Genomic DNA, 27,506 nt, shown 5'->3' with positions numbered 1-27,506 from the left:
GGTGTGCCTCGGTGCTTTCAGATCGGGGTGGTCCTCACAGACACCAAATTGTCTATCCGTCTGCCACAACAGAGGTGGAGGGAATTCCAACAGGACCTACATCTCTGCTTTATTGACCTGGTCAAGGCCTATGCTACTGTAGAGGTGTTAAAGAGAGGGCCCGTTATGCATGGCAGCCTATGGAAAACAAACACAGTGGGCGGGGCTACGTAAGTGCACGAGGAGGTGCCCTCTACGACGTCCGAGCCAGACACCCTGGGGGGGGCTGGTTCGGACGTTATGATCCCCCGGGGCCCCACCCCTCAGGGAGGGGTTGGGTATAAAAGGGGATGTTTCAAAGGGCTCGGGAGTTATGTTTTAAGCTAAAGGAAGGAGACTGAAGACGTCTTAGATAGAGCCCTGGACTCCCCTGGTTCGATGTCCTTTTCAGGGCCGGACAGGACTAAGCCAGCGGCGTGGTCCCGAAAGCCAGAGCCGGTGCTCTTGTAAGAGCTGGTCTGGAACTCCGGGTACCGGGCCCGACTTACCAGTGTCGGGCCAGATAGCCTCCCCTAGCCCATTAGTGGAGGACTCGGGGCTAGGATAGAGTTAGCTAGGGGTGTATCCCGAGTTATACGGGTGAGGGGGCCGATACCCCCTCGAGTGTTATATGCCCACTGTCGTATTGTGCCTCAACCTCGGTGTCAAGCGTCCTCACCGGTACTTCACTACCACCAGTAGGCCAGCGCTCTGGGTTGTTCTTCGTGCTTTCGGGGTCCTTGTCTCTCTGCTCACGATCACTGAGGGCCTTCATGATGGTGGGCAGGCCCCGGTAAAGCCGCGTCGCCGGGATTCAGAGCCCTGTTCACCTTGGGCGCGACAGGGATGTCCTCAGGCTCCCACATTATTTAACATCTTTTTTCACCAACTATGTTACAGGGACGTGCGGTCAGGGGAGGCAGGGGAGGCACAGCCTCACCCATCATACTCTAGTGGAAATTGCTGTTACGAAAAGTAAAAAAAAAGAATCAAATAAAATAAATATTAAGAATTTACCACTGATCTGTGTTATTAATGAAATTTCTTTACGATTCCAATCATTTTATATAGTCAAAATCGCAAAATTTTGCGGAGCTCCGCTGCAAATACAGGAAGAGACGAGAGGTGAGGCAGCGACGAGCTCAGCCTCCCCTCTGATTGCGCAACCCCTCAGTAACTGGATGGAGCGCGGGCAATCAGCGCGTGCCCGTTACTATCTCAGTATGTCACCAATGTAATGTTTGTAGACCCCTTCATTTCATGTCTTCGCCTTCCATACTCCAGGTAACTTATTTCACGTATGTGTATAAAGATATTTAGGCTCGCTGGTCTCGTCATGAAACTACAATGAAAAAGCACCAGGGGAGGCAGCTATCACATCTGCCTCACTGAGGGGGACGTGTCTAACACGCCCCCCTCTGTGAGGACACGCCCCCTCAGTGTGTAAATCTGGCTCTGACACTCGCCAGTGCCTCCCCAGCCATTGACCTCACCGCACGTCACTGGTGTGTGATGTATGCTGACGATCTGGCGGTTGCTGCTTACTCTGAGAAGGAGTTGGAGGGGCTGTTCTGCTGAACTTGGAGCGTGCCAGTTAAGAGGTGGGGGCCTTACCTGAGCAGTGCGCGTATCACCAACTTCAGTTTGGCAAGCAGAGGCCTCACTCTGAATCAGTCGAGCGGCATTATTTTTCTATCGCTGCTGTGTGGAAGCTACCTGGCATGTCGCACCACATGAAACTCCGGGTCTTCTCGGCCACAGTTATGCCCTCACTTCTGTGTGTGTGCGAAACGTGGAACCCTCTGAAAGAACATCCGTGCCAGGTTTGAAACATTCATGTTGGCCTGCTTACGATCCATCCTTGGTTTAATCAGACCGGATTATAATCTGAGGAGCTGACAGATCCTTGAGAGATATAGACACAGTCCCATCAATGAACTCCTCCGACAGGCGAGGATGCGTTGGCTGGGTCATGTAGCCCACATGCCCAGCCACCGCATGCCCAATCATCTTCTGAGAGGGCTAAACGGGCTCGATACAGGCTGGAGAAGAGATAGACTGCTGTGGTACAGGATATGGAGCAGAGTGGACTTGCCGAAAACTGATACCAGCGGTGTCAATATCGGCCTCTGTGGAGGAGGAGGCTCGTGAAGGACGCTACTTGGCAGTTGGAGGCAGTCGCCCACCAGCCACAACAGAGTGTGGAGGAGCGACGCTCACAACACCAGCAGAGCGCCGGGCGGCTAAAACACAACAAGAGCCGTGGTGATGTCATCACCTCTTGTATTGTGTGTGTGTACTTTGTGGTGTGTGTGTATGTATAGTGTGGTGTATTGTGTGCATTGTGTGTGTATTGTGTTGTATTGCATGTCTGTTGTGTGGTGTGTTTTGTGTGTATGTATTGTATGGTGTGTGTGGTGTGTATTGTGTGTGTATTGTGTGTATTATGTGGTATGTGTGTATTGTGTGTATATTGTGTGTGTATTGTGTGTATTGAATGGTGTATTGTGTGTATTGTGTGGTGTGTGTGTGTGGTGTGTGTATTATGTGTGGTGTGTATTGTGTGATTTGTGTATATTGTGTGTGCATTGTGTGTATTGTGTGTAAATTGTGTGTATTGTGTGGTGTGTGTGTATTGTTTGTGTGCATTGTGTGGTGTGTGTGTATATATATATAGTGTGTGTATTGTCTGTGTATTGTGTTATTTTATGACTTGCCTGGCTGATGTATTTTTTATTTTTAGGGGAGAAAAAAAAAACGAATCTGCATTCTTCAAAGTGAACGCTTCCTACGCGAGGCGCTTTCATCTGCGCGGAACGTAGCCCCCGGGAATGGAGATGGGGGGGAGCAAGCGGTGGGAGCAGAGCGCAGAGTTGGAGGGAGCAGAATATGGGGGGTCACTGGTCGGGAGTGGTTGTGGGTGGCAGGGAAGGAGGGAGGGAGATATGGAGCCGGTCATATTCATCTTTGAAAAGACCGGTCGGGTGTGATGATGATGTTTACGCTGCTGCTGATAATGATGTATACACTGCTGATGACGATGATGAAGTTTCCACTGCTGATGATGATCATGTTTACACTGCTGGTGTTTATGAATAATGATGATGATGGTGGTTCGTTATAACAGTGATGAATACGACGGTGCTGCTGCTGATGCTGCTGCTGTTGCCGAGATGATGATGATGCTACTGATGCCGATGGTGCTGCTGTTGATGATGCTGGCGAGATGATGGTGATGATGGTGCTGCTAATGCCGATGGTGCTGCTGCTGATGATGATGCTGCCGAGATGATGGTGATGATGGTGCTGCTAATGCCGATGGCGCTGCTGCTGCTACTGCTGAGATGATGATGATGGTGCTGCTAATGCCGATGGCGCTGCTGCTGCTGATGCTACTGCTGAGATGATGATGCTATACTGAGCGCACGTTGTTCCCCGCTCGCCCCACTCTCCCCGCTCCCCTGCTTTTGTATTCATCTGCACATTCAATTATTCACACGCGCTTGTGTGTGTGTTTATCTACGCGCGTGCGTGGATGTTTGAATGCGGGAGCGGTCGTGTAGCGGTTAGCGCTGCGAACCCGGCGATCCGAGTTCGGATTCCCGCTCTCGGCCACCAACGCTGGTGACGATTTCTCTGAAACGGTCCCTGGGCCCTCCCCTAGGTCGACTCGGCCTCAAGTCAGTATCTGGCGCTGTGTGTAAACATCGCCAAATCGGGAGACAAATGCGGTCCGGGGCGTGGTTGCTGGCCACCCACCCCCTCGTGCGCCGTGCCGGGCTTCATAGGCGCTGCACGCTCACGGCACTTGCCCCAACAGTCTGTTGAGGCTTTACGGGGCATCTTGTTATTTGTTTTGTGAGGGTCCCGATTATTCACGATGAGCGAACCCGTGGAACATCGTCCATTGGGGTGCTGCACAGAGCGACCCAGATCCCCGGGTAGGCGATGACATCTGTTGACTCGTTCTTTCGCTCATTCATTTTGCCCGCCGACTCGCTCAGCCACTCGCGCCCTCATTCGCTCACTCACTCGTTCACTCATTGATTAGCCAGCCGACTCACTCGGCCTCTCGCCCCTTAATTCACTCACTCGTGCGCTCATTCACGAGCCCGTCGACTGACTCAGCCTCTCACGCCTTCATTCAGCCACTCACCCGTTCACATAGTTACTGGCTGGTTGGTGGGGCGGTTGCGCAACAATTAGCGCACTGCACTACGAACCTGGCAACGCGGGTTCGATTCCCGCCCACGGCAAACACCGGTGACGATTATCTGAACCGGTCTTGGGACTCCCCCTAGGTCGACTCAGCCTCAAATGAATACCTGGTGTGAGACAAAGGCGGCCGGGTGTGGTGCTGGTCACTCACCCCCCTCGTGTGCTGTGCCGGCCTTCACAGGTGCTCGCTGACGGCACTTGCCCCAACAGTCTGTTACAGGCTATACGGGAGCTCTTTGTCTTTGTTCTGTCGGAGGGTGTGTGTGTTCTGTACAGGCCTGTGTGTGTGTGTGTTCTGTACGAGTTTGTAAGCCTCAATTAAGTACCTGGTGTAATGTGTGAACATCGCCACTGGAAAGACGAAGGCGGTCGGGCGTGGTGCTGGTCACCCGCCCCCCTCGTGTGCAGTGCCGGCCTTCATCGGTCCTCACGAACACCACGTGGCCCCAACAGTCTGTTAAGGTTTTTTCGGTAAAGTCACGTAGGTAAAAAATTAAATTAATAAAAGTAAAATAAAACAAAATAATTGTTTTATTTAACTTTTATTAATTAAAAATTTTTACATACGTGACTTTGCCGAAAAAACCTAAGAATATGAATCCTTGCAGTCACGAAAGCTTCAAATCTAGAATAGTCTGTTAAGGCTATACGGGGGATCTCATTATTTATGTGTGTGTGTGTGAGTGCACGTGCCTGTTTATTTGTTCACAATGAGTAATCTCAGCAATTATTGCACAAATTTACCGGGTCTCCTGCACAGTCAGAGCTTAATAATTCCCATTGCCCTCCTACGTCGCCTGATTATTACCGCGCCTAAATCACCACCACCATCATCAGCAGCAGCAGCAACAGCAGCAGCACCACCATCAGCAACAGCAGAATAATCATGAGCATCATCATCATCATCCTTGCGTCTGTGTCCACGTGTGTACGTGTAGCGGTTAGCGCGCTGCGCTCCGAACCCGGGCTCGATTCCCTGCTCGCGGCCAACATTATTTAACATATATTTTTGACAGCCATGCTATGTATGCTGACGATCCGGTGATTGCTGCTTACTCTGCGAAGGAGTTTGCTGCTGAACCTGGAGCGTGCCACTCAAGAGGCCTTACCATCAGCCCCACCAAAGCGAGACACCTGCCTGGGTATGTTGTGCCATCAACCACTCCACTTACCTCAACTATAGGGGGGTGTCCACCCCCCTTTAACTCCCCATGACTTAAGTGGAGGGGAACCCAGTGCCATGTACCCAGGCAGTGAGGTTTGGCAGCAGAGGTCTCACTCCGAATCAGTCGAGCGGCATTATATTGTGATCGGCTAGGTAATGCTGCGTGGAAGCGACCTGATCTGTCGCTCCACACGAAGCTTCGGGTCTTCTCGGCCACGGTCATGCTCTCAGATTTAAATGAACATCTGGGCCGGTTCGAAACGTTCAGGCTGGCATGACTACGATCCTTCCTGGGTTTAATCAGGCTGCATTGTGTGAGGAGCTCACATATCCTTGAGAGATCTGGACAAAGTCCCATCAGCGAGATCAAGGCTGCGCTGGGTCACGTAGCCCGCATGACCAGCCACCGCACGCTGCCCATCAGCTTCTGTTCGGCCGGAGAGAGGGGGCTAAACGGGCACAACACAGGCTAGAGAAGAGGTGGACTGATGCGGTACAGGAGGCTGTGGAGCTGTGGACTTGCCGAAGCCTGGTAACAGCAGTGTCAAGATCGGCCTCTGTGGAGGAGGTGGCTCGTGAAAGGACGAACATCCGAACTAGTACCGGGCCTCCTCTAGGTCCACCCAGCCTTAAAAAGAGCATCCGGTGCGATGCGTAAATCAGCAACGGGGGGAAACAATGGAGTCCGGCCTAGCACTGGCAACACCACCTCATCGTGTCGCGTATTGGCCATCGTAGGCGCTCGCTAACAGCACTTGCCACAGCAGCGTGTTGGTCTCTACTGGGCGGGGTGGGGTGGGGGGGGGTCTTTGTCTGTGCTGTGTGAGAGCGAGCACGTGCGCGTGAGGCTGCTGCTGCTACACGTCCTCACGGCCAATGCGTCACGTTTATCGCAGCCGAAGCGGCCCCGGGTACATTAGGCACGTGGGGGGAGATGGGGGGGGGGGTGGATAGCATTGGAGGGCGGTGGTGGGTGGAGAATGGAGAGAGGGGAGGGGTGAAGATAGAGGGAGAGAGAGGCAGAGTTGAGGGGTGGAGGAGGTGGAGGAGGGGGAGGGGAGGGAGAGGGAATGAATGAGACGGGAAGAGGAGCGAGCAAGAGAAAGTGAATGAGAGAGGAGAGTGGGAGTGGGTGGCGCAGGGGGGGGGAGGGTAGAGATTTGGGGAGGGTGGCGGTCGGGGGAGAGAGAGAGGGGAGAGGGCGGAGGCGCAGAGAGAGGCTGGGTGAGATGGTGATTGGATGTCATTGTCCTTCATCACACACCATCGCACCCCATAACATACCATCACACACCCATCACACACCATCATTACACGCACACAAACATTCACACCCCATCACACACGCACACAATCACACTCCATCACACACACACAGAATCACACCCCATCACACAAAAAGCCAAAGATCTCCTGTATAGCCTCAACAGACTGTTGGGGCAAGTGCTGTTTGCGAGTAGCACCCGTGAAGGCCGGAACGATACACGTAGGCGGTGGGCGGCCAGCACCACGCCCGGCCGCCTTTGTCTCCCCCGCTGGCGATGTTTACGACACAGCGCACCCATGTACTCGTTTGAGGCCGAGTCGACCTAGACGGTCGCCAGCGCACACGCGCTGGCGCGGCGCCTCTAGTGAGGGATGCCCCCCTGGATCGACGTTCCCTCCTCACACCCCACGGGGAAGAGTGACTCCACCACCCACGAAGACCTGTTAAGAACCACTGCTCTATGGCAAATCGTTTCGTCTTTTGACCGTAGCGTAGTTTCGCTGTTTCCGTGGCTCTGATTTCTCGCCCGCGACGGCTCGCAGGCTGGAGGAGGCCCGTAAACCCCCAAACGTTGAGGCCAGCATAAGCTGCAAGCCTCCAAAGACAAAGATGCCCCGTGTAGCCTGCAACAGACTGTCGGAGGGCAAATGCTGTCAGCGAGCGGCGCCTGTGGAGGCCACCACGGGGACGTGACGATGAGTCAACCGGCGGTCGAACAGCAGCGCCACGCGCGCCCTGCGAGCCTTCGTCTCACGTGGCGAGCCAAGTGCGCGCGCGGCAGCGTGGAGGCGAAGGTTTCTCAACAGCTCCTCGATAATGACGTTGAGTGGGGCTACAGAGGGGCAGTGGGGGGGGGGGGGTAGAGGTGGAGGGAGGGAGGGATGGAGGAGAGGGGAGGGGGTATTTTGTTCTATGGACCATGCGTGTGTTGTGGCCCCGAGTAAGCCAGCGCGTACAGATACGACCGTTGCGGGCTTCGCTGGAATCATTGGCCATACTTCACCACGCGGGTCGGTGCGCGTTAGTGTAGGATTCGGAGGCGACGGACCGTAGGACCGTAGGACCGTGGGACCGTGGGAGTCGCAGTCAAATGACTCTAGCCCATGCGAGCATGGGGCTGCGAGCATTGAACCCACTCGTTGAAATTACACGTTCCTGTGGCAGGAGCGGGAGACGGCCACCACAGTTGATCTCGTGTTCGCTTTGTTGACATCGTAAATATGCTGCTGCTGGAGGAGGAGGAGGAGGAGGGGGGGAGAGGGGAGGCGGAGGAGGAGGAGGGAGGGGGGAGGGGGGAGGGAAAGGAGGTTCGTGAGAGAATCGTGGTTCGGGTCACATTTATAATTAGGGCGTTTAAGACAAACTGTGGATCGTGGAGAGAAGAGTGGGGAGGGGAGGGGAGGTGGGGAAGGAGGTGGTGGTGGCGGCGGAGGGGGGTCACAACCCCCCCCCCCACAACCCCTCCTCTCCCCGAAATCCCCCTCACCCCCCACCCACATCGCAATCCCTTGTCCCGGGAGGTCTCACCAGAGCCAATTATGTAAATGAGGCGGTTCGTTGTATTTCAATTGAAGGCGGCGGCTCCGCGTGGCTCGTTCCCGAGTTGCGCGAGACGCGGAGTTGCAGGCAACTGGGGGTCAGTCGCGCACTGGGAGCTCCTCCTCGATGGGGTCACGGCGCGGGGCGCCGGACAATCTACACACAGCATCGGCAGTAGCAGCAACAGGAGCATCAGCAGCAACAGCATCATTAGCAGCAGCGGTACCATTAGTAGTAGCAGCATCATTAGCAGCAGGCGCATCAGCAGCATTGGTAATATCATCAGCAGCATCAGTAGCATCAGCAACAGCAGCGGTACCATCAGTAGCAACAGCATCATTAGCAGCAGGCGCATCAGCAACATCGGTAATATCATCAGCAGCATCAGTAGCATCAGCAGCGGTACCATCAGTAGAAGCAGCATGAGGGTTTGTGTCCAAGACGTGCGTGGGTTCGATGCCTGACTCCGGCGCGTCTCTCTATTTTTTTTAACGATCAGAGGAAACAAGAAGATGCTCGGTGTCGTCGGCACTTTGCTTCGTTCATCATTTCGTTTTTTTTATGCTTGGCTTTATGTAACTCCCCCCCCCCCTCCTTTTCAATGAAAGATTTGACTAAAGATTTCACGCTCTGCTCTCCTTACCCCTTGCCTCTCTCTCTACCCCCCCCCCCTCTCTCTACTCCCTCTCTCCCTACTCCATGTCTATGTTGCCCCTATGTTTTCTATGTAATATTTGTAATATTATTATGATTATTATTATTTTACGACAAGTGCTGCATCTGCACCCAGCCCTTCTCGCAGTCCTACGGCCTCCGATGGGTAGCTCATATCAGCACGCAGAGCTCCCCATCATCTGACACCGAGCACACGGCCTCCTCCATCGCCCACTGCTCCTTGAAGGCCGGCACGGCGTGGGTCAGCCGCGCATGGCGGAACTCCAGCCCACACACCCTAGCTCCGACCAGAGCGCGGAAGATGCCCAGGCTGCTGGCCGGACGTTTCCCCTCCACGGCCACGTTCCTCGCCCTGTGTATGGCGAGCTTGGCGTAGCCGACGAGCACGTTGACCAGCCCCTGAAGATGTTGGGATCCGTCACCCTTCGGATATTCAAAGATGAGGACCATCGGGGAGAAGTGGAGACTGAACCTTAGGAGGATTTTTTTCAGGACCTTGCACAGCGAGTCCAGGCTCTTGCACTCCACGTATTGGTGCGTCACCATCTCCACTTTACCGCAGAACCGGCACTCCGGGGACGTGTCGGTGAAGCGCGCCAGGGAGGCGTTGGTGGTGACGGTGCCGTGGGCGATGCTCCAGCTGAGGTCACCGATGCGGTTGTACGTCGGGCTGGAGTAGAGTTGCCTCCAGCGAGGCCTCTCCGGAGAGACGCAGGGTAGCAGGGCTTTCCTCCAGGCATGGTCCTTGTGGCTCCTCAGGGTGTCCTGTTGGTGAAACTGGACCATGTAGGAGTAGAGCACCTTCCTCTTTACATTTGCGAAGGCCACCTCCGGTAGGTCTTCCAGCCGGCACAGGTCGTGATCCGCCTTCGTTTGTTGGCATTAGCGATGCAGCGGCACGACGGAGAGCTCCGGTGGAGGGGGACCGAGAGGGGCCTCGTCATCCCGAACGCCGATGGGAGGCGTTCTCCCCTCTCTTTGTGGTGTGTGTCCTCTCTCACTTTGTGGTGTGTGTGTGTCTTCTCTCTCTCCCCCCCTGTTCGGCATGGGTTTCCTGCGGGTTCTGCGGTTTCCTCCTGCCGTAGCTAAACCCCCACACATAGTGGAACTGCTGTCAGAAAAACACGACATTCACGAAGCTGAGAAATCACCTGAAAATTACCCCTGAGAATGACTTTGTGAGTGAGTGCTTGAGTGAGCGCGTGAGTGTGTTAACAGTCTGTCAAGGCTATACTGGGAACCTTTGTCTTTGTGTGCGGTGGTGTAGCGGTCAGCGCGCCGCTCACGGCCACCACCAGTGACGATTATGTGAACCGGTTCTGGACCTCCCCTCGGTCGACTCAGCCTCAAATGAGTACCTGGTGCGCCACAGGGGAGGCAAAGGCGGCCGGGGGTGGTGCTGGCCGCCCACCCTCTCGTGTGCCGTGCCGACCTTCATAGGTGCTCGCTAACAGCACTTGCCCCGATAGTCTATTCAGGCTATACGGGGGATCTTTGTCTTGTTGTGTGTGAGTGTGTGAGTCTGTGTGTGTGCGAGTGAGAGACGTGAACATGAGAAGCGGTAGCGGATGAATTTTAATGCAATCTTCCGCCAGCGTAACGAGACAGGCACGCTCACACACACACACATACACCCACGCTCACACACACACACAATAGGCAAAGATCCCCCTTATAGCCTGAACAGACTGCTGGGGCAAGTGCTGTTAGCGAGCACGTATAAAGGCCGACACGGCACCACGAGGGGGCGGGTGGCAAGCACCACGCACCGGCCGCCTTTGTCTCTCCAGTGGCGGTGTTTACACACCGCACCCGGTACTCATTTGAGGCTGAGTAGAGCTAGGAGAAAACCAATGACGGTCCCAGATAATCGTCACCGGTGTTATCCGTGAGTGGGAATGGAACCCGGGTCGTCAGGTTCGTAGCGCAGTACGCGAACCGCTGCACACACCCACTCACACACACCCACTCACACACACCCACTCACACACCCCCACACACACACACCCACTCATAAACACCAACACACACACACACCCACTTACACACACCCACACACCCACTCACATACCCACACACACCCACTCACACACACCCACCCACACACACACACCCACTCACACACCCACACACACCCACACACACTCACACACACCCACTCACACACCCCCACTCACACACACCCACACACACACACCCACTCACACACTCGCACACACACCCACACACACCCACTCACACACCAACACACACCCACACACCCACTCACACACCCACACACACCCACTCACACACACCCACTCACACACACCCACACACACACACCCACACACACACACACCCAATCACACACACCCACACACACACACCCACTCACACACACCCACACACCCACTCACACACCCACACACACCCACTCACACACACACACCCACACACACCCACACACACACACCCACTCACACACACACCCCACTCACAAACACCCATACACCCACTCACACACCCACACACACCCACTCACACACACCCACCCACACACACCCACACACACACACACTCACACACACCCACTCACTCACACACCCCCACACACACACACCCACTCACACACACCCACACACCCACTCACACACCCACTCACACACACACACACTCACACACCCACACACACCCACTCACACACACCCACTCACACACAAAGATCCCCCGTAAAGCCTTAACAGACTGTAGGGGCAAGTGCTGTTAGCGAGCACCTATGAAGGCCGGCACGGCACACGAGGGTGTGGGTGGCCAACACCACGCACGGCCGCCTTTGTCTCCCCCAGTGGAGATGTTTGAGGCTGAGTAGACCTAGGGGACGTCTACACAGGACCGGTTCAGATAACGGTCACCGTGAACGGGAATCCAATTCGGGTGGGCGGGTCCCTAGCGCAGCGTGCTAACAGCTACCCAAAACCCTCTCCACAACAAAGACACACACACTCACGAACAGGTACAGGCGCGTCTTCAAAATTGCATTAAATGCGTCGACAAAATTTGATTGACAGTATCATTAGTAGGAACGTGTAGCAATTTAACGACTTGAGAAGGCATCAGAAGCGCACACACACGCTCGCACGCGTACCTACACACATACCCACACACATACCTACACACATACCTACACACATCCCCACACACATACCTACACACATCCCCACACACACACGCTCGCACGCGTACCTACACACATACCCACACACATCCCCACACACATACCTACACACATCCCCACACACACGCTCGCACGCGTACCTACACACATACCCACACACATACCTACACACATACCCGTACACACACATACTTAACCGCCGCCACCACGCATACACGTATAAACAAAGACAAAGGTTCTCCGTGTAGCCTTAACAGGCTGTTGGGGATAAGTGCTATTAACGAGCACCTATGAAGGCCGGCGCGGCACACAAGGGGGTGAGTGGCCAGCACCACGCCCGGCCGCCTTTGTCTCCCTAGTGACGATGTTTAACTCACCGCACCAGATACTCGTTTGAGGCTGAGTCGACCTAGGGGAGACCCAAGACTGGTTCAGATAATCGTCACTGATGCTGATGGCCGTGAGCGGGAATAGAACTCGGGTCGCCGAGTTCGTAACGCAGCGCGCTAACCACTACACCACCGCGCCCCCCAACACCCCCCCATCACACACATCACCCCCCCACACAACAACAACCGCAGTTCACCACTAACTGGTGGTGACGTCACCACGGCGCTTGTGCCAGGCTAAGTGCACTCCGAGGCCACGTGAAGCGTCGAAGGCTCGCTGGCGGGAGGTCACGGGACAGACCCCAGGTGCCATAGGTTGACTGCCTGAGATGAGTGGCCGATGCACCACCTGTGCCCCTTACTGTACCAACTGGCTAAATTTCATCCGCCTGGGACTCCGCTCGTTGTTGTGAGCGTCGCTCCTCCGCCCTCCGTTGTTGTTGGAGGGCGACTGCCTCCAACTGCCCAGTAGCGTCCTTCACGAGCCTCCTCCACAGAGGCCGATCTTGACACCGCTGGTACCAGTCATCGGCAAGTCCACTCAGCTCCACGTCCTCCTGTACCGCATCAGCTCCATCACTTCTCTAGCCCGTGCTGCACCCATTTAGTCCCCTCTATCCGGCCAAACCGAAGCTGCTTGGGCATGCAGTGGCTTGGCATACGGGCTACATGACTCCGTCGACGCAACTTTGCCTGTCGGAGGAGCTCGCCGATGGGAATGTGTTCAGATACTTCAAGGATTTTTGAAATCCTCACACAAGCCAGCCTGGTTAAAAACCCAGGATGAATTGTAGGCAAGCCAGTCTCAATGTTTCAAACCGGCGCAGATGTGCGAATAGAGTGGCCTACGTTTCGCAAACATATGGAAGGGAGGGCATGACTATGGGCTAGAAGACCCGGAGCTTTGTGCGGAGAGACAGACCAGGAAGCTTCAACACTGCGTTACACAGCTCATGAAAAGATAATGCCTCTCGGCTGTTTCGGAATGAGACCACTGTTGCCAAATCGGAGCTGGTGTAAAACACACTGCCCAGGTATGGGAACGTCTCCACTCAATCCACAACTCTTGTGGAGTCGAGAGGGTTGAGTATTTGATAACATAAAATAACCAGGCAGGTCCTTTGTTTTATTGTGGGGTAAATCTCATAACAGCACGCCATGCAAGACAAAGTACAAAGATCCTCCGTATAGCCTCAACAGACTGTAAAGGCAAGTGTTGTAAGGGAGCACCTATGAAGGCCGACACGACACACGAGGGCGTGATGTGACCAGCACCACACCCGGCCGCCTTTATCTCCCTAGAGGGGATATTTACACATCGCACCAGGTACTCATTTAAGGCTGAGCCGGCCTCGGGGGGAGGCTCAGAACCGGTTTAGATCATCGTCTCCGATGTTATTGGTCGTAAGCGGGAATCGAACATGGGTCGCCGGGTTCGTAGCACAACGCGCTAACCACTGCGCCACCGCTCCCCACACACACGCACAACTCTTGACCTATAGGCGCCGTAGTTTCCCTGGTTGTTGCGCGACTTGACTGCTAATGTCGATCTTGAAGCGACGCTCAGCCTCGTCACAAGGATTGCTTGATTCCTGTAAAGCATTCATGATGGAAAAAAAAACCTCACTCACTCACAAAGACAAAGATCCCTCGTATAGCCTCAACAGACTGTTGGGGCAAGTGCTGTCAGCGAGCACCTATGAAGGCCGACACGGAACACAAGGAGTGGGTGGATAGCACCACGCCCGGCCGCCTTTGTCTCCCCAGTGCTGATGTTCACACACCACGATATGTACTCGTTTGAGGCTGAGTCGACCTAGGGGAGGCCCAATCCCAGTTCGGATAATTGTAAGCGATGTTATTGGTCGCAAGCGGGAATCGAACTCGGGTGGCCGGATTCATAGAAGAGTGCGCTAACTACTGCGCCACCGCTCTCCACAATAAATGACAAAATAACAACCTCACACACACGTGCGCACATCCACGCATAGACAAAAACAAATATCCACCGCAGAGCTAAAACAGACTGTTGGGGCAAGTGCTGTTCGCGAGCACCTATGAAAGCCGGCACGACACGAAGGGGTGGGTGGCCAGCACCACGCCCGGCCGCTTTTGTCTCGCTCGTGGCGAAGTTTACTACACATCGCACCAGGTACTCATTTGAGGCTGAGTCGACTTAGGGGAGGCCCAGGACCGGTTCAGATAATCTTAACTGGTATTGGCCGAGAGCGGGAATCGAACCTGGGTGGCAGGTTCGATACATACAGCATAATACAGGGTGCTTTAAAGAAATGTTAACGGGTAATTATAATGCATTGTAACATGATGACAAATGTATGTTAATAGCTTTGTCTTGCCTCACGGCAGATGGGGAGCGTATGTTAACAGGAAGTTCCTGTTTTTTGATGCTAATGTTGGTCACGTGACCAGGAAGTGACGATGTTAGATTTCCACTGTACCACGCGGGCTTCAGCCATTACTCAGATAAGTCAAGATGGCGGCACGCATCGCATCTCAGTGAGACCACAGCCGCACTTATCCATTGTGGGAGCTTAAGAAGCATTATCTGTAAGTTGTTTATATTCCTCTAATATTGGAAATGCTGTTGTAATGTTGGAATGACCGTTATAGCAATGTAAATGCCTTTATGGTGCCGTGTACTACCAAGGAGACCTTTGGACTCGTAGAGCCCGAGTCTGACAAGGAGATTCGTCCTCAAGTGACAACTTTCGTAACTCATGTACGACCAAGAAGTCCACTGAGTCCACACCATTTTGAACATTTCTCGAAATGGACGACGCTCGTGCGAGCGATAGCACATTTAACGCATATCGCAGACTGCTTCCATCGCCCAATGAGAGGCACCACTGGTAACTGCAATGGATGGCATCACTGCACAGTGCCACGCACTGAAGACGAGCTTTCCAGAGCAAGGAAATCAATCTTCCGCTGTGTGCAACAGGCAGCTTATGCAAGTGAGATCAAGGCCATCAACAAGGGAGAAGACCTTCCTAGGGTCAGCACCCTCAGGAAGTTAAACCCCGGGATGGACAAAGACGACTTGCTCAGGATCAGTGGTCGGCTAGGGAATGCAAAATTAGATGAGAATGAACGAAACCCCCTCATAATCCCAAGCCAGAGCCACATCGCAATCTTACTCATGCGCCACTACCACGAGAAGGTCAAGCACCAAGGTCGGCACTTCACAGAAGGAGCAATCCGATCTGCAGGGCTGTGGATCGTTGGAGCAAAGAGGTGCATCGCCAGCACAATCCACAAGTGTATCCGGTGTCGCAAGCTACGTGGAAAACAGGAAGAACAGAAAATGGCAGACCTCCGAGCCGATCGACTCAGTGTGGAACCTCCCTTCACCTCTGTAGGGATCGACGTGTTCGGACCGTGGACAGTCATCTCCCGCCGCACCAGAGGAGGGCTCGCGAACAGCAAACGTTGGGCAGTGCTGTTCACCTGTATGAGTACACGAGCAGTGCACATCGAAGTCATCGAGTCCATGGACTCTTCGAGCTTTATAAATGCACTCCGGAGGTTCTTCGCCATCAGAGGGCCAGCCAAGCAACTCCGTTCTGATTGTGGAACCAATTTCATAGGAGCATGTAAAGAGCTTAAGATCAATACGGAGAATGTCGAAGATTATTCTGTCAGGAAATACCTTAGTGATCAAGGCTGCACATGGATCTTCAATCCTCCCCACTCTTCGCACATGGGTGGAGCCTGGGAACGCATGATCGGGATTGCTCGACGCATTCTCGACTCCATGCTATGTGATGTCGGGTCCACACGGCTCTCTCACGAGGTCTTGACCACTCTCATGGCCGAGGTCTCAGCCATAATTAACTCAAGACCCCTGATCCCCGTCTCAACCGACCCGGAGTCACCATTCATCTTGACTCCTGCTACACTTCTTACCCAGAAGACAGATGTGCTCACAGCACCTACCGAGGAGGCCAGCACTGCAGACCTCTACAGACGTCAATGGAGACAAGTGCAGAGCTTCGCGAACACGTTCTGGCATCGCTGGAAAAACGAGTACCTTACGACACTCCAAGTGCGCAACAAGTGGCAGTCTAATAGACCAGACATCCAAGAAGGCGACCTCGTCCTACTGAAGGACAACCAAGCCAAACGGAATGAGTGGCCAATGGGCCGCATCCTCAAGTCGATTCCAAGTGCCGATGGAAAAGTTCGAAAGGTCGAGGTTATGATTGCGAAGCAAGGTGTCGCAAGAACTTTCATCAGGCCCATAGTCGAGATAGTACTACTTCTCTCTCGCAAAGATATGGACAAATAAGTCGACCCGTTGAAGTTGTTATACACTTGTTTATGAGATAGGAAATAAATGGTGGTATCTCCTAGATACCAGACGGGGAGTGTCTTGCCTCACGGCAGATGGGGAGCGTATGTTAACAGGAAGTTCCTGTTTTTTGATGCTAATGTTGGTTACGTGACCAGGAAGTGACGATGTTAGATTTCCACTGTACCACGCGGGCTTCAGCCATTACTCAGATAAGTCAAGATGGCGACACGCATCGCATCTCAGTGAGACCACAGCCGCACTTATCCATTGTGGGAGCTTAAGAAGCATTATCTGTAAGTTGTTTATATTCCTCTAATATTGGAAATGCTGTTGTAATGTTGGAATGACCGTTATAGCAATGTAAATGCCTTTATGGTGCCGTTAAGTTGTTGTAGTAAATACGAGGCCTAGTTAGTAACGAAGCCTGTGACTTTCCTTATTGTGGATGTTACTTGTGATTTAGTAGGTCGAGTCAGACTTGTGCCTATGTTGCGATCCTGAGAGTGATGACGAAGTATCTCATCCACAGTTTAGTGTTAAGTGTAATGCTGTACATTTGGGGTGCAGTGGGATGAATACACTGTGCCTGTATGCAACGCATCAGCTTGTGCCTTTGTCTAGTTGTTCAGGGGTAATGTGGGGGCCTGGTCCTTCCAGGATCTATTGTTATCTGAGACAATGTTCTGATGCTGTGGTGTTCATTGTGTGGGTGTTTCCGAATTATAACAGATGCTGTATCTGTGTTTTCTCACCAGTTTTACCTGTTAAATCAATAAATGACGATCGGAGTTGGACGGTCATCCTGGCTTCGAGGGTTTATTGAACACATGGTTGTCTACTCGACTAGCGGTGCAACGCAGCGCACAGCGAGGCCGAGATAAGCTTCAACACGTTGCCTGGAATCTTCTCCAAGTGGTCTCGAAAGCCCGGAGGCACATTTATTGTGGTGTTGTTGCAAATAAAAAAAATACAGAATACACACTCACACATAAATAGATAAATAGCTCCATAAAAAACACAAAGATCCCCCGTATAGCCTCAACAGCGTGTTGGGACAAGTGCTGTTAGCGATTAGCACCACACACAAACAGATACACACACACGAACAGACACACACATACAGACACACATATACAGACACACACACACACATACAGACACACACACACATACAGACACACACATACATACATACAGACAAACACACACATATACATACACACACATCCAGACACACACACATACAGACACACACACATACAGACACACACACACATGTACACACACACATACATACAGACACACACATACAGACACACACACACGCCGAGATCGGCACGCGCCTGACCTCTGACCCCAAGTCCCAGTCCACTGGCTTTAACGGCCACGCGGGGCGATCATTTGTTTGGTTCTGTGACTTCTCCCAAATGAAGACGTCTTCTCCCTTTAACCTTCGCTGCACCGCTTGCACAGAGTTACTGCTGCTGCTCATGTACCGGCGGGGAGGTGTGAGTGTGTGAATGTGTGTGTCTGTGTGTGTCTGTGTGTCTGTGTGTGCGGCAAGCGATAGTGTAACGGTTAGCGCTACGCTGCGCTGCGAACCTGGCGACCCGGGTTCGATTCCCTCTCATGGCCAACACCCAGTGACGATTACCTGGGCCTCCCCTAGGTCGACTCAGCCTCAAATGATTACCTGATGTGGTGTGTAAACATCACCACTGGGGAGACAAAGGCGGCCGGGCGTGGCGTTTGCCACGCATCCCCTTGTGTGCCGTGCTGGCCTTCATAGGTGCTCGCTAACAGCACTTGCCCCAACAGTTTATTTCAGGCTATACGGGGGATATTTGTCGTTGTGTTTATGTTGCAATTATGGTAATGATGATGTGATGGTGCTGATGATGATGATGGCTGCTTTAAGATGATTACATGCAATATGGATGATTGTGTATGCTATATGCTGGGGATGATGACGATCTTACAATTAAACTATTTTTTTTATTTTGGCAGGTAAGGCCCAATGATCTCTTTTTTAGGAGCGACCTGGCAATCACAAATGATAGCTCAACGAAGTGGGCTTATTATCATCACCTGGACATTTATAGCAGTGGCCAAATACTCGAAACGCGTGACGTTGATTCTAAATGTGGGAGGAAAAAAATCCATGGGGAGAGAGACACGCAAACTCCAAATGCACAGCAGGAGACAGGGATCTTGTTGGCAATGGTAGCATTACGGAACGGTACGTAAAACATCGTTTTACTGGTAGGAACTTCCTGGTTACACCAGCCCACAGGGGATTATTGTGTCCGTCCGTCCGTCGTGCATCCAAAAATGGGATGGTTGGGGCTGGGTGGAGAGGGGAGGATGGGGAGAGGCTGGGTGGGGAGGGTGGGGAGGGGCTGGGTGGGGAGGGTGGGGAGGGGAGGGTGGGGAGAGGCTGGGTGGGGAGGGTGGGGAGGGGCTGGGTGGGGAGGGTGGGGAGGGGCTCGGTGGGGAGGGGAGGGTGGGGAGAGGCTGGGTGGGGAGGGTGGGGCTGGGTGGGGGGTGGGAGGGGTGGGGCTGGGTGGGGAGGAGTTGGTCACCCCGTGGTGCCCTTATCAACGTTTAACCTACTCACGCCGGCTTGTGCCCGCCCTCACAGTCGGGCATAATTGCGGAATACACCACGCCGCCGTTGACCCTGGCCATTGACCGAGCAACCCAACGTTCCTACCAGCTCCCTCCGCAGGAATGTGTTATTCGTATTTCGTTTTGTTCGTTTCTCAATCCGCTTGTCCTGGTGAGGGTCGCGGTGGCAGCGTGTTGAGTAGTGGTGGTCCAGGCCTCCCTTTCCCTGGCGACAAACTCCAGCACTACTACACTATACACTACTACACTATACACTACTACACTATACACTACTATACACTACTATACACTATATAATACTACACTATACACTACTACACTATACACTACTACACTACACTATACACTACTACACTACTACACTACACTATACACTACTATACACTATATACTACTATACACTATACACTACTACACTATACACTACTACACTACACTATACACTACTACACTACTACACTACACTATACACTACTATACACTATATAATACTATACACTATACACTACAACACTATACACTACTATACACTACTATACACTACTACACTATACACAACTATACACTACTATAGACTACCACACTATACACTACCACACTACACTATACACTACACTATATACTACACTACTATACTACTATACTACTAAACTATACATTACACTGATATACACTACTATACACTACACTACTAGACATTGCTATACACTACACTTATTTCAGCCCCTTGTAGCCGTGATCTCATCCTCTCGATCACCTTGGCAAATGGACACTTGCGTTTGCACTGCTTCTTCTTCTTCCACGCGTTGTCCCACCTACTGGGGGGTCCGCTGTCCTTGCCAACCTTCTCCACGCTGCCCTGTTCTGCGACATCTCTCTGTCTGCTGCTCGGGTCGCCGTGTCCGATCGCACCACATCGCCCACCCCCCCACCCCCACCTCTTCATTGCTTTTATGGCTTTAATTTGGTGATTTTCGAAAAGTTTTTGGTTTGGCCATGTTTCTTCACCTGAGGACGGCTGCTTGCGTTGTGGCCGAAACGTCGTGAGAATTATTTTATTTTTATTCTTTTATTATTTCCCTTCGACGTGACTTTACCGAAAGAACCAAGAAGATTGGCCATGTTTGTTTGTTGTAGTACAGAGTTAGACTGATGGCCTTAATCTAAGTTGTCTTGTGGTTGTTGTTGTTGTTTGACTTTCATCCCACTGGGATATTTGCACAGGGTTGGTGTACGGTGATTTTTATGCTATAATTTGCTGTCTTTTCTTGGATTTTCTGTTTGCACATAGTCACTTTTAGATGTTTTCTTGTTCATGTTTTTTTGTTTGTTGCGGTTGCACCCGATTCAAGAGCCGAATGGCTCACAGGGCTACACCTAATAAATGAACTTGAACTTTGAACTTTCTTCCGCCTTCCTCTTGATCTCTTTCCTTCCACTTGCATCGCTTGCACCTTCTGACCCACATAACGTCCCTGTCGTCTCTCCACACGACCGAGCCACACCAGCCTCTCTCATCTTCTCTGCGACGTCTACCACCTTGAGTCTTCCTGTCACGTCTTAATTTCTCACCTCATGTCCTTCCTTGCCAAACCCAACATCCACCGCGACATCCTCATCTCTGTGACTGCCATGGTCCTCCCTCTGTCTCGTGCCCCAGCCCTCGGCCCCATGAACCAGCACCGCACTCGGAAAACAGATATCGTGCCGTAATTTCCTTGCTTATATCGCGCCTAAGAAAATAAAGGGTAGATGACAACGATGATCATCGCATATCGTTTGCCTCACCTTTGTGTTTCGTAGCTATAGCGCATTGCACACAAATCTTTTCTAAACACGTTTGATTTTTATTTTCGGACGGAATTGACAAAACCATTTAAATCCAAAATCGCATAATTTCGAGATATCGATTTAAAGAATGCTTAACATTCCCATCCGCTATCGATGGGTGAGTGGCATTTCGAGAAATTAATCTTTGCCCTGCCGTTTTAGGGTTTTTTTGTTCAATCAACTGACGCGTTACATTATTGTAGCCGCCTTTTTAAACAGACGAGAGAGTAAAATGAGCATAGGAAATTCAGAATTCTGGCTGTCGCCCTATGAGGCTGGTTATAATTACAGGCGAAGCGTCGCACGGAATGAATTGTAAACGCTGTTGGTGTACTCTCCAATACACAGTGGCTTACGTGACAAACCTTACGACCATTGTACAGGTTTATTGGGTTAGATCGCGTAAATTTATGAATGTGTCGGTTACCCCACTACCACCCGGCACAGCTAATTAGTAAGGTTTGTCACGTAAACAGAACGTGGCAATTCGTCACTAGCACAGCACTAGTGTGTAGTGTATAGTGTAGTGTTTAGTGTAGTGTATAGTAGTGTATAATAGTGTATAGTAGTGTATAGTGTAGTGTATAGCGTAGTGTAGTGTATAGTGTAGTGTATAGTAGTGTATAGTAGTGTATAGTGTAGTGTATAGTGTAGTGGATAGTGTAGTGTATAGTGTAGTGTATAGTAGTGTATAGTAGTGTATCGTGTAGTGTATAGTAGTGTAGTGTATAGTAGTGTAGTGTATAGTGTAGTGTACTAGTGAAGTATGGGAATTGACGGCAGGAACTTCTTGACGGGAACACACTTTTTATTAAATCTTTACGTGTCAAAATACAACGTGTAGTCTCCTTTCTTCCGACTTCACACTCCACTACTCTCGTGTAAACTCTAGGCCTCTGGCTACACACGATACCCTTCACTCGTGTAGACCCTACGCCTCTGGCTACACAATACACTCGACTCGTGTAGACCCTATGTCCCTGGCTACACAATACACTCGACTCGTGTAGACCCTATGTCCCTGGCTACACAATACACTGCATTCGGCTCGTGTAGACCTTACGCCTATGGCTACACACACTACACTCGCCTCTGGGTTACACAGAGTCCCGGTCCCGTTAGGACAGCGGGACTAGGTACCGCAGGGCCCTAGGTCTTCATCCCCGTCTTCATTCTTCGCTGGTTACACACTGCCCTCACGCCTGTGTGCATCCCCTTTTATAGCCCCTGCTCACGAGAGGCGGAGCTGATGCGTACTTCAACGTGAGCATCGCTCCTTAATGAACCAATCACGACGCACTCTCTCTACGATCCGTTTTCCCCAGCGCGTGTTAACACTCCTCCACCAATCACACCGCGCTGCCACCCGATCACTCCCTCTCAGCACGTCACCGGTCCACAGCCAATCAGTACGCGCTGGCATACGATCTCTAATCCCAGCGCGTATCACCTCTACATCACCCCCTCCCACATAGCTTGCAGCCGGCCCGGCTGTTAACCAACAACACAACCTAACGTCAATGCAGTAACAAAGAAACTCCACCTCTCAGTGTGCCCCGTAACGCAACAACAACAACACAACACAACACTTAAATATGAAGCAATATACAGCCCGACGAACAACACAATAAAAGCGAACACCGGAAAACGAACACAATAAAAGCGAACACCGGAAACCGAACGCGCCAAGTGTCTCTGTGACTAAACGCAGTGCCGAGGCGCTCCGGCTGCCTCGACTCCTCACGTGGCAGGTCACACAAAGTAGCGCGACCTAGCGCGAGTCCGTCTGGCCGGTCCGTCGTATGGGACGGGACGTTGGCGACCGTCCGGTGGCTCCGGCCGCTCAAGATCCGGCCGCCGGTGGTCGGCAGCTGTCAGTTCCGAGACACCTGGGAGCGGATCAGGCGGAGACATGTGAGGAGCAGGCAAAGACAATTCCCCCTTAGGGTCGCTGGTCACGTCACATGCTCGGCCCTCATGACACAAGGGGAGGCCATACGGAGGCGAGAACGGTTTCAGTCGGGAGGGGTGGACGTACCAACGGCGTTTTCCCCATTTTATCTGAACGCACTGGGGGCGTGCAACCCGCACGACCTCCACGGGTCCCCGCCACGGCTTCAACAATTTAGGCGACGTAGCCAAAGGTGCCTGCGGGCAATGCAGCCAGGCCCTGTCACCTGGTTCCCAATTGTGCACGGACACCTTCCGTGCCCGCAACCGCTCGTTTGCAATTTGGCGAGCCCGTGAATTAAGCCGTGCGGCCTCCCTTGCCTCTGTCAGCTTATGAATATTAAATTTAATATGCTCTGCCAATTTCGAATTTGCCCGTGGTGCGGACAGACCCAGCTGCGTTTCCATGGGCGGGTCGGCTTCCCGACCGTACATCAGATAAAACGGGGAAAATCCCGTAGCTGCATGGGGGGCCATTCTATACGCGGCGAGGACCCCAGGGACCTGCAGGTCCCAATCAACATGCGCCTCACACACCTGCTGGCACAACATAGAAGTCAATGTCCTGTTAAGCCTCTCCACCATCCCGTCCGTCTGCGGGTGGTACGGGGAGGTACGCACCTTCTTGGTACCCAACAGGTCGCACACCTCTTGCAGTAATTTACTCGAAAAATTCTTCCCTTGGTCAGTCAGCAAGCGTTCGGGAGCCCCCTTGTCCAGGACGTAGCCCTGGACAAAGGCGTCCGTCACAGCCGCCGCCGACTGGTTGGCGAGTGGCCACGCCATAGGCCACCGGGTAAAATATTCGACCCCCACCAACAGGTACTTATTACCCCTAGGCGTGACCGGAAAAGGCCCCAGAATATCGAGTGCAACGAGCTCGTTAGTGCGCGAGACCTGGATGGATTGCAGCGGTGGATTAGCTGGCACAGGCGGTGGTTTCCGTCTGGCGCACTCAACACAACCCTTCAGAATATTCACCACGTCACCCCCCATTCCCGGCCAATAATAGTCACGCTGAAGCAGGGCAAGCGTTTTGTTAACTCCCAAATGCAAGAGGCGTTCGTGTGCGGCCAAGACAACCTTCCCCCTCACAGCAGCAGGCACCACAATCGCATGCCGCCGGGACAAACTGTCCCATCTCATCAATAGGCCTTGCTTAAGCTCGTAGGAGCCAGTTCGGTCGTGGTTACCTTCGGAACCCCCCGTCTTGCGGCGCAATGCCAGCAGGGAGCTGTCCGCCATTTGGAGACGGCCCCACTCAATCAATGACATTGAGAGCATCGAGTCCTGACCCCCAGGGGTAGCGGGACCATCCCCAATTGGTGTGCTCGCGGCCGCAACCAACGCCTCCCTACCTTCCGTAACCGGCGGTTTACAGCGCGCCGATCCCGATAAGCACGCACATTTGTGACAAGGCAACAACCGCGACAGGGCATCGGCATTTGTGTGTCGCAAGCCTTTACGGTACGTAGTCGTGAACTGATAGTCCTGGAGGACTTCCAACCACCGCGACAATTGGCCCGAGGGCTGGGCGACCCGCAATGAATACTGGAGCGCCGCGTGGTCCGTCCGGACCGTGAAATGACGGCCATAGAGATATGGCCTGAATTGTTGTACAAAAAAAACAATGGCAAGCAGTTCGCGACGGGTGACGCAGTAGCGCTGCTCTGCCGGCGACAACACCCTGCTACCATAGGCGACCACCCGTTCGACCCCTCCAACGACTTGGGACAGCACTCCCCCAATGCCCGTGTTGCTAGCGTCCGTGTCTAGCAAGAAGGGACTCGCGAAGTCCGGATAGCGCAAGGGTGGGGCCCTAACCAAGGCGTCCCGGAGGGAGCAGAATGCAGCCTCCTCCTCCGGTCCCCATCGGAACTTCACTCCTTTCGCCGTTAGAGCGTGCAAGGGTTTTGCAATGGTGGCAAAGTGCTCAACGAATCGGCGATAATACGAAGCAAAACCGATGAAACTGCGTACGTCTGACACTGACGTGGGCGTTGGCCACGAACTGACACAGTCCGTCTTCGCAGGATCGGTGGAAATCCCCGAAGAGTCGACAATGTGACCCAAGTACCTCACGGATTTACGAAAAAGGTGGCATTTGGCCGGTTTAAACTTTAATTTAGCCGATCGCATTCGCAAGAACACCCCCCTCAATCGCTGGAGGTGTTCTTCAAACGTTTTACCGAAAACAATGACATCGTCAAGGTAAATGAGGCACGTATCCCACTGCAAGCCCGACAAAACCAATTCCATAAGACGCTGAAACGTCGCCGGAGAGGAGTGAAGTCCCATGGGTAACCGGTTAAACTGAAACAGGCCCCCTGGAGTCCGAAATGCAGTCTTAGGCTTAGACTCTTCGTCGAGTGGCAACTGCCAGAATCCGGATAATAAATCAAGAGTCGAAAAATATCGCGCACCAGACAATGCGTCGAGAGACTCATCCATCCTGGGGAGCGGATACGCGTCGGCCACAGAGATCTTATTCAGGCGACGGAAATCGACGCAAAATCGCAGGGACCCGTCCTGCTTTTTAACGAGCACGATAGGCGCTCCCCAAGGACTGGAGGAAGGCGAAATAATGTCGGCTTCTAGCATATCGTTAACTGCCGACTGAACATGTTCCTTCTCAGCAGGACTCAGTCGGAAGGGATTTTGCCTGACCGGTGCCGCATCGCCCGTTTCAATGTGGTGGCGTAGCAGGTCCGTGCACCCAATGTCATACTTATGTTTACTGAAGACATCCGAAAATTCAATGAGCAACCCGCGCAGCGCACCCAACTGTACCGCTGATAAATCGTCAGAGTCCGCGCACAGCGAATCAACCCAATCGAGGTCCTCCTTCAATGTAACGTTTTTCGTGGGACTCGGATCCGCCTGCGCAACCAGCCTCTCCTCCGCAGGGACCCGCGCCGCGTGAGCTAGCACGGTGCCCTGCTGAATGACGGCCGGCCGCGCCCCAGCGTTTAAAACCATCACAAACGGATCCCTGTCAGCCCCCACCAAAGTGTGAGCCACCGACAAATCAAGACCTCCAACAGCCCTATTAGAAGGACCCAAAAGCATGCCCTGTTCCGAGGCCTCCTTCACCCATGGCTTCCGCAACCGGAGGGGAATTAACATTTGTGAACCCGGAGGCACGTGCACGGTCTGTGTCGCTAACGCCTGTATGGTAGCGCACGCCGTCCGAATTTCATTAGGGCTCGTCAAAAATGAAATACGGCGACCCGATGGTAGTTCAATGCAACGCTGATCAATGAGAATTTTGATGGGCATTTTTGCCAAAAAATCAGTGCCCAATAGACAAGGGACCGCCAGGAAGGACGAAACAAAAACGGGTCCCGACAATTTGATATCACCAATGCAAATGGATGCCCTAATCTGACCGATAATGCCCAACGATCCCCCGTTAGCGGCGTAAAATGGCACATCCACCGGAAGAAGCGGACGACATTGTACAGGGAGAATATTATAAATGAGATCCGATATAATAGTCGCCGATGCCCCCGTGTCCACTAACACCCTGACCTCGACCCCATCAATAGATCCGGTAACTACGGATGAACCCGCTGAGGCAGCCACTATTCTGTGCCCCAACTCCGACCATTTAATGTCTCCCCGGTCCCGGCCGAATCGCCCTCTCTGAACCGAATCCCCGAACTCTACTCGGCTCTCCCCCGCCGCAACGCGACGACCCATATGTGCCGAGTATGCGGGCCGAGCATGTGAGGTGCCGCGACTTGCCGGGGTTTGCAGGGACGACTTGGGGCCTTGGTCGTCGTCCAGCCGAGGTCCCATGGCGCGCTGACGTGGGGCGCGGCAACCGGAGGCCACGTGGCCCCGGAGGCCGCAGTTATAGCAGGTGATGACAGTCGTCGGAGATCTCGGTTGCTCCAGCTTGCGGGCCGCTCGCAGAGGCGAACGACCCCCCGATCTCCAGTCCCCCGGTCGTCCCGCGATGAACGCCTCCTCTCGTGGGCTGACGACTTGGGGCACGGTGACAACTGGGCCCGGAGTTGAGGCCACGGCAGCGTTGCAGACGACTCCCTGTTTACGTTGAAGGACCTCGTGCGCTTGTATGCTTGTGGCGACCCGTAAGGATGAAATATCGGTCTCATCGGCCGTGTTGATGGGGACCCCCAGGTCCTGCGCCAACTTGAGCAGCTGCTCCAAAACCATGGCATCTTGGCCCTCCTCGTCCATACGAGGGAACGCGGCGTCGGCGAGAGCAAGCAACGCCGTGCGGTAGGCGAGCACGGTCTCCGTGTCCGCCTTCCGTCTTGCATAAAAATGATGGCGGCACGCCGAGGGAGGACCATAGACCTTGGCCATGAGAGCCAGCGCGTCCTTGA

At 53.1% G+C, this 27,506-nt stretch overlaps 1 protein-coding gene across 1 annotated transcript in view; it reads right to left on the bottom strand.

The window, feature by feature from the left end:
- Nucleotides 1-9,668, bottom strand: part of LOC133352361 (uncharacterized) — a gene marked incomplete at its 3' end in the record, with an annotated part of 92,146 nt that extends 82,478 nt beyond the window's left edge. Inside the window, exon 1 of the mRNA XM_061567957.1 lies at nucleotides 9,378-9,668. Within this exon, the coding sequence (XP_061423941.1) occupies nucleotides 9,378-9,668 (291 nt within the window). The remainder of the gene's footprint in view (nucleotides 1-9,377) is intronic.
- Nucleotides 9,669-27,506: the final 17,838 nt, after the last annotated feature.

The sequence above is a fragment of the Lethenteron reissneri genome, chromosome 40 (genome assembly GCF_015708825.2).
Source record: "Lethenteron reissneri isolate LAM-NWPU_2019-01 chromosome 40, ASM1570882v1, whole genome shotgun sequence".
Lineage (NCBI taxonomy): Eukaryota > Metazoa > Chordata > Hyperoartia > Petromyzontiformes > Petromyzontidae > Lethenteron > Lethenteron reissneri.
Note: the sequence above shows the minus strand (reverse complement) of the source record. Positions and strands in the feature narration are given on the sequence as shown.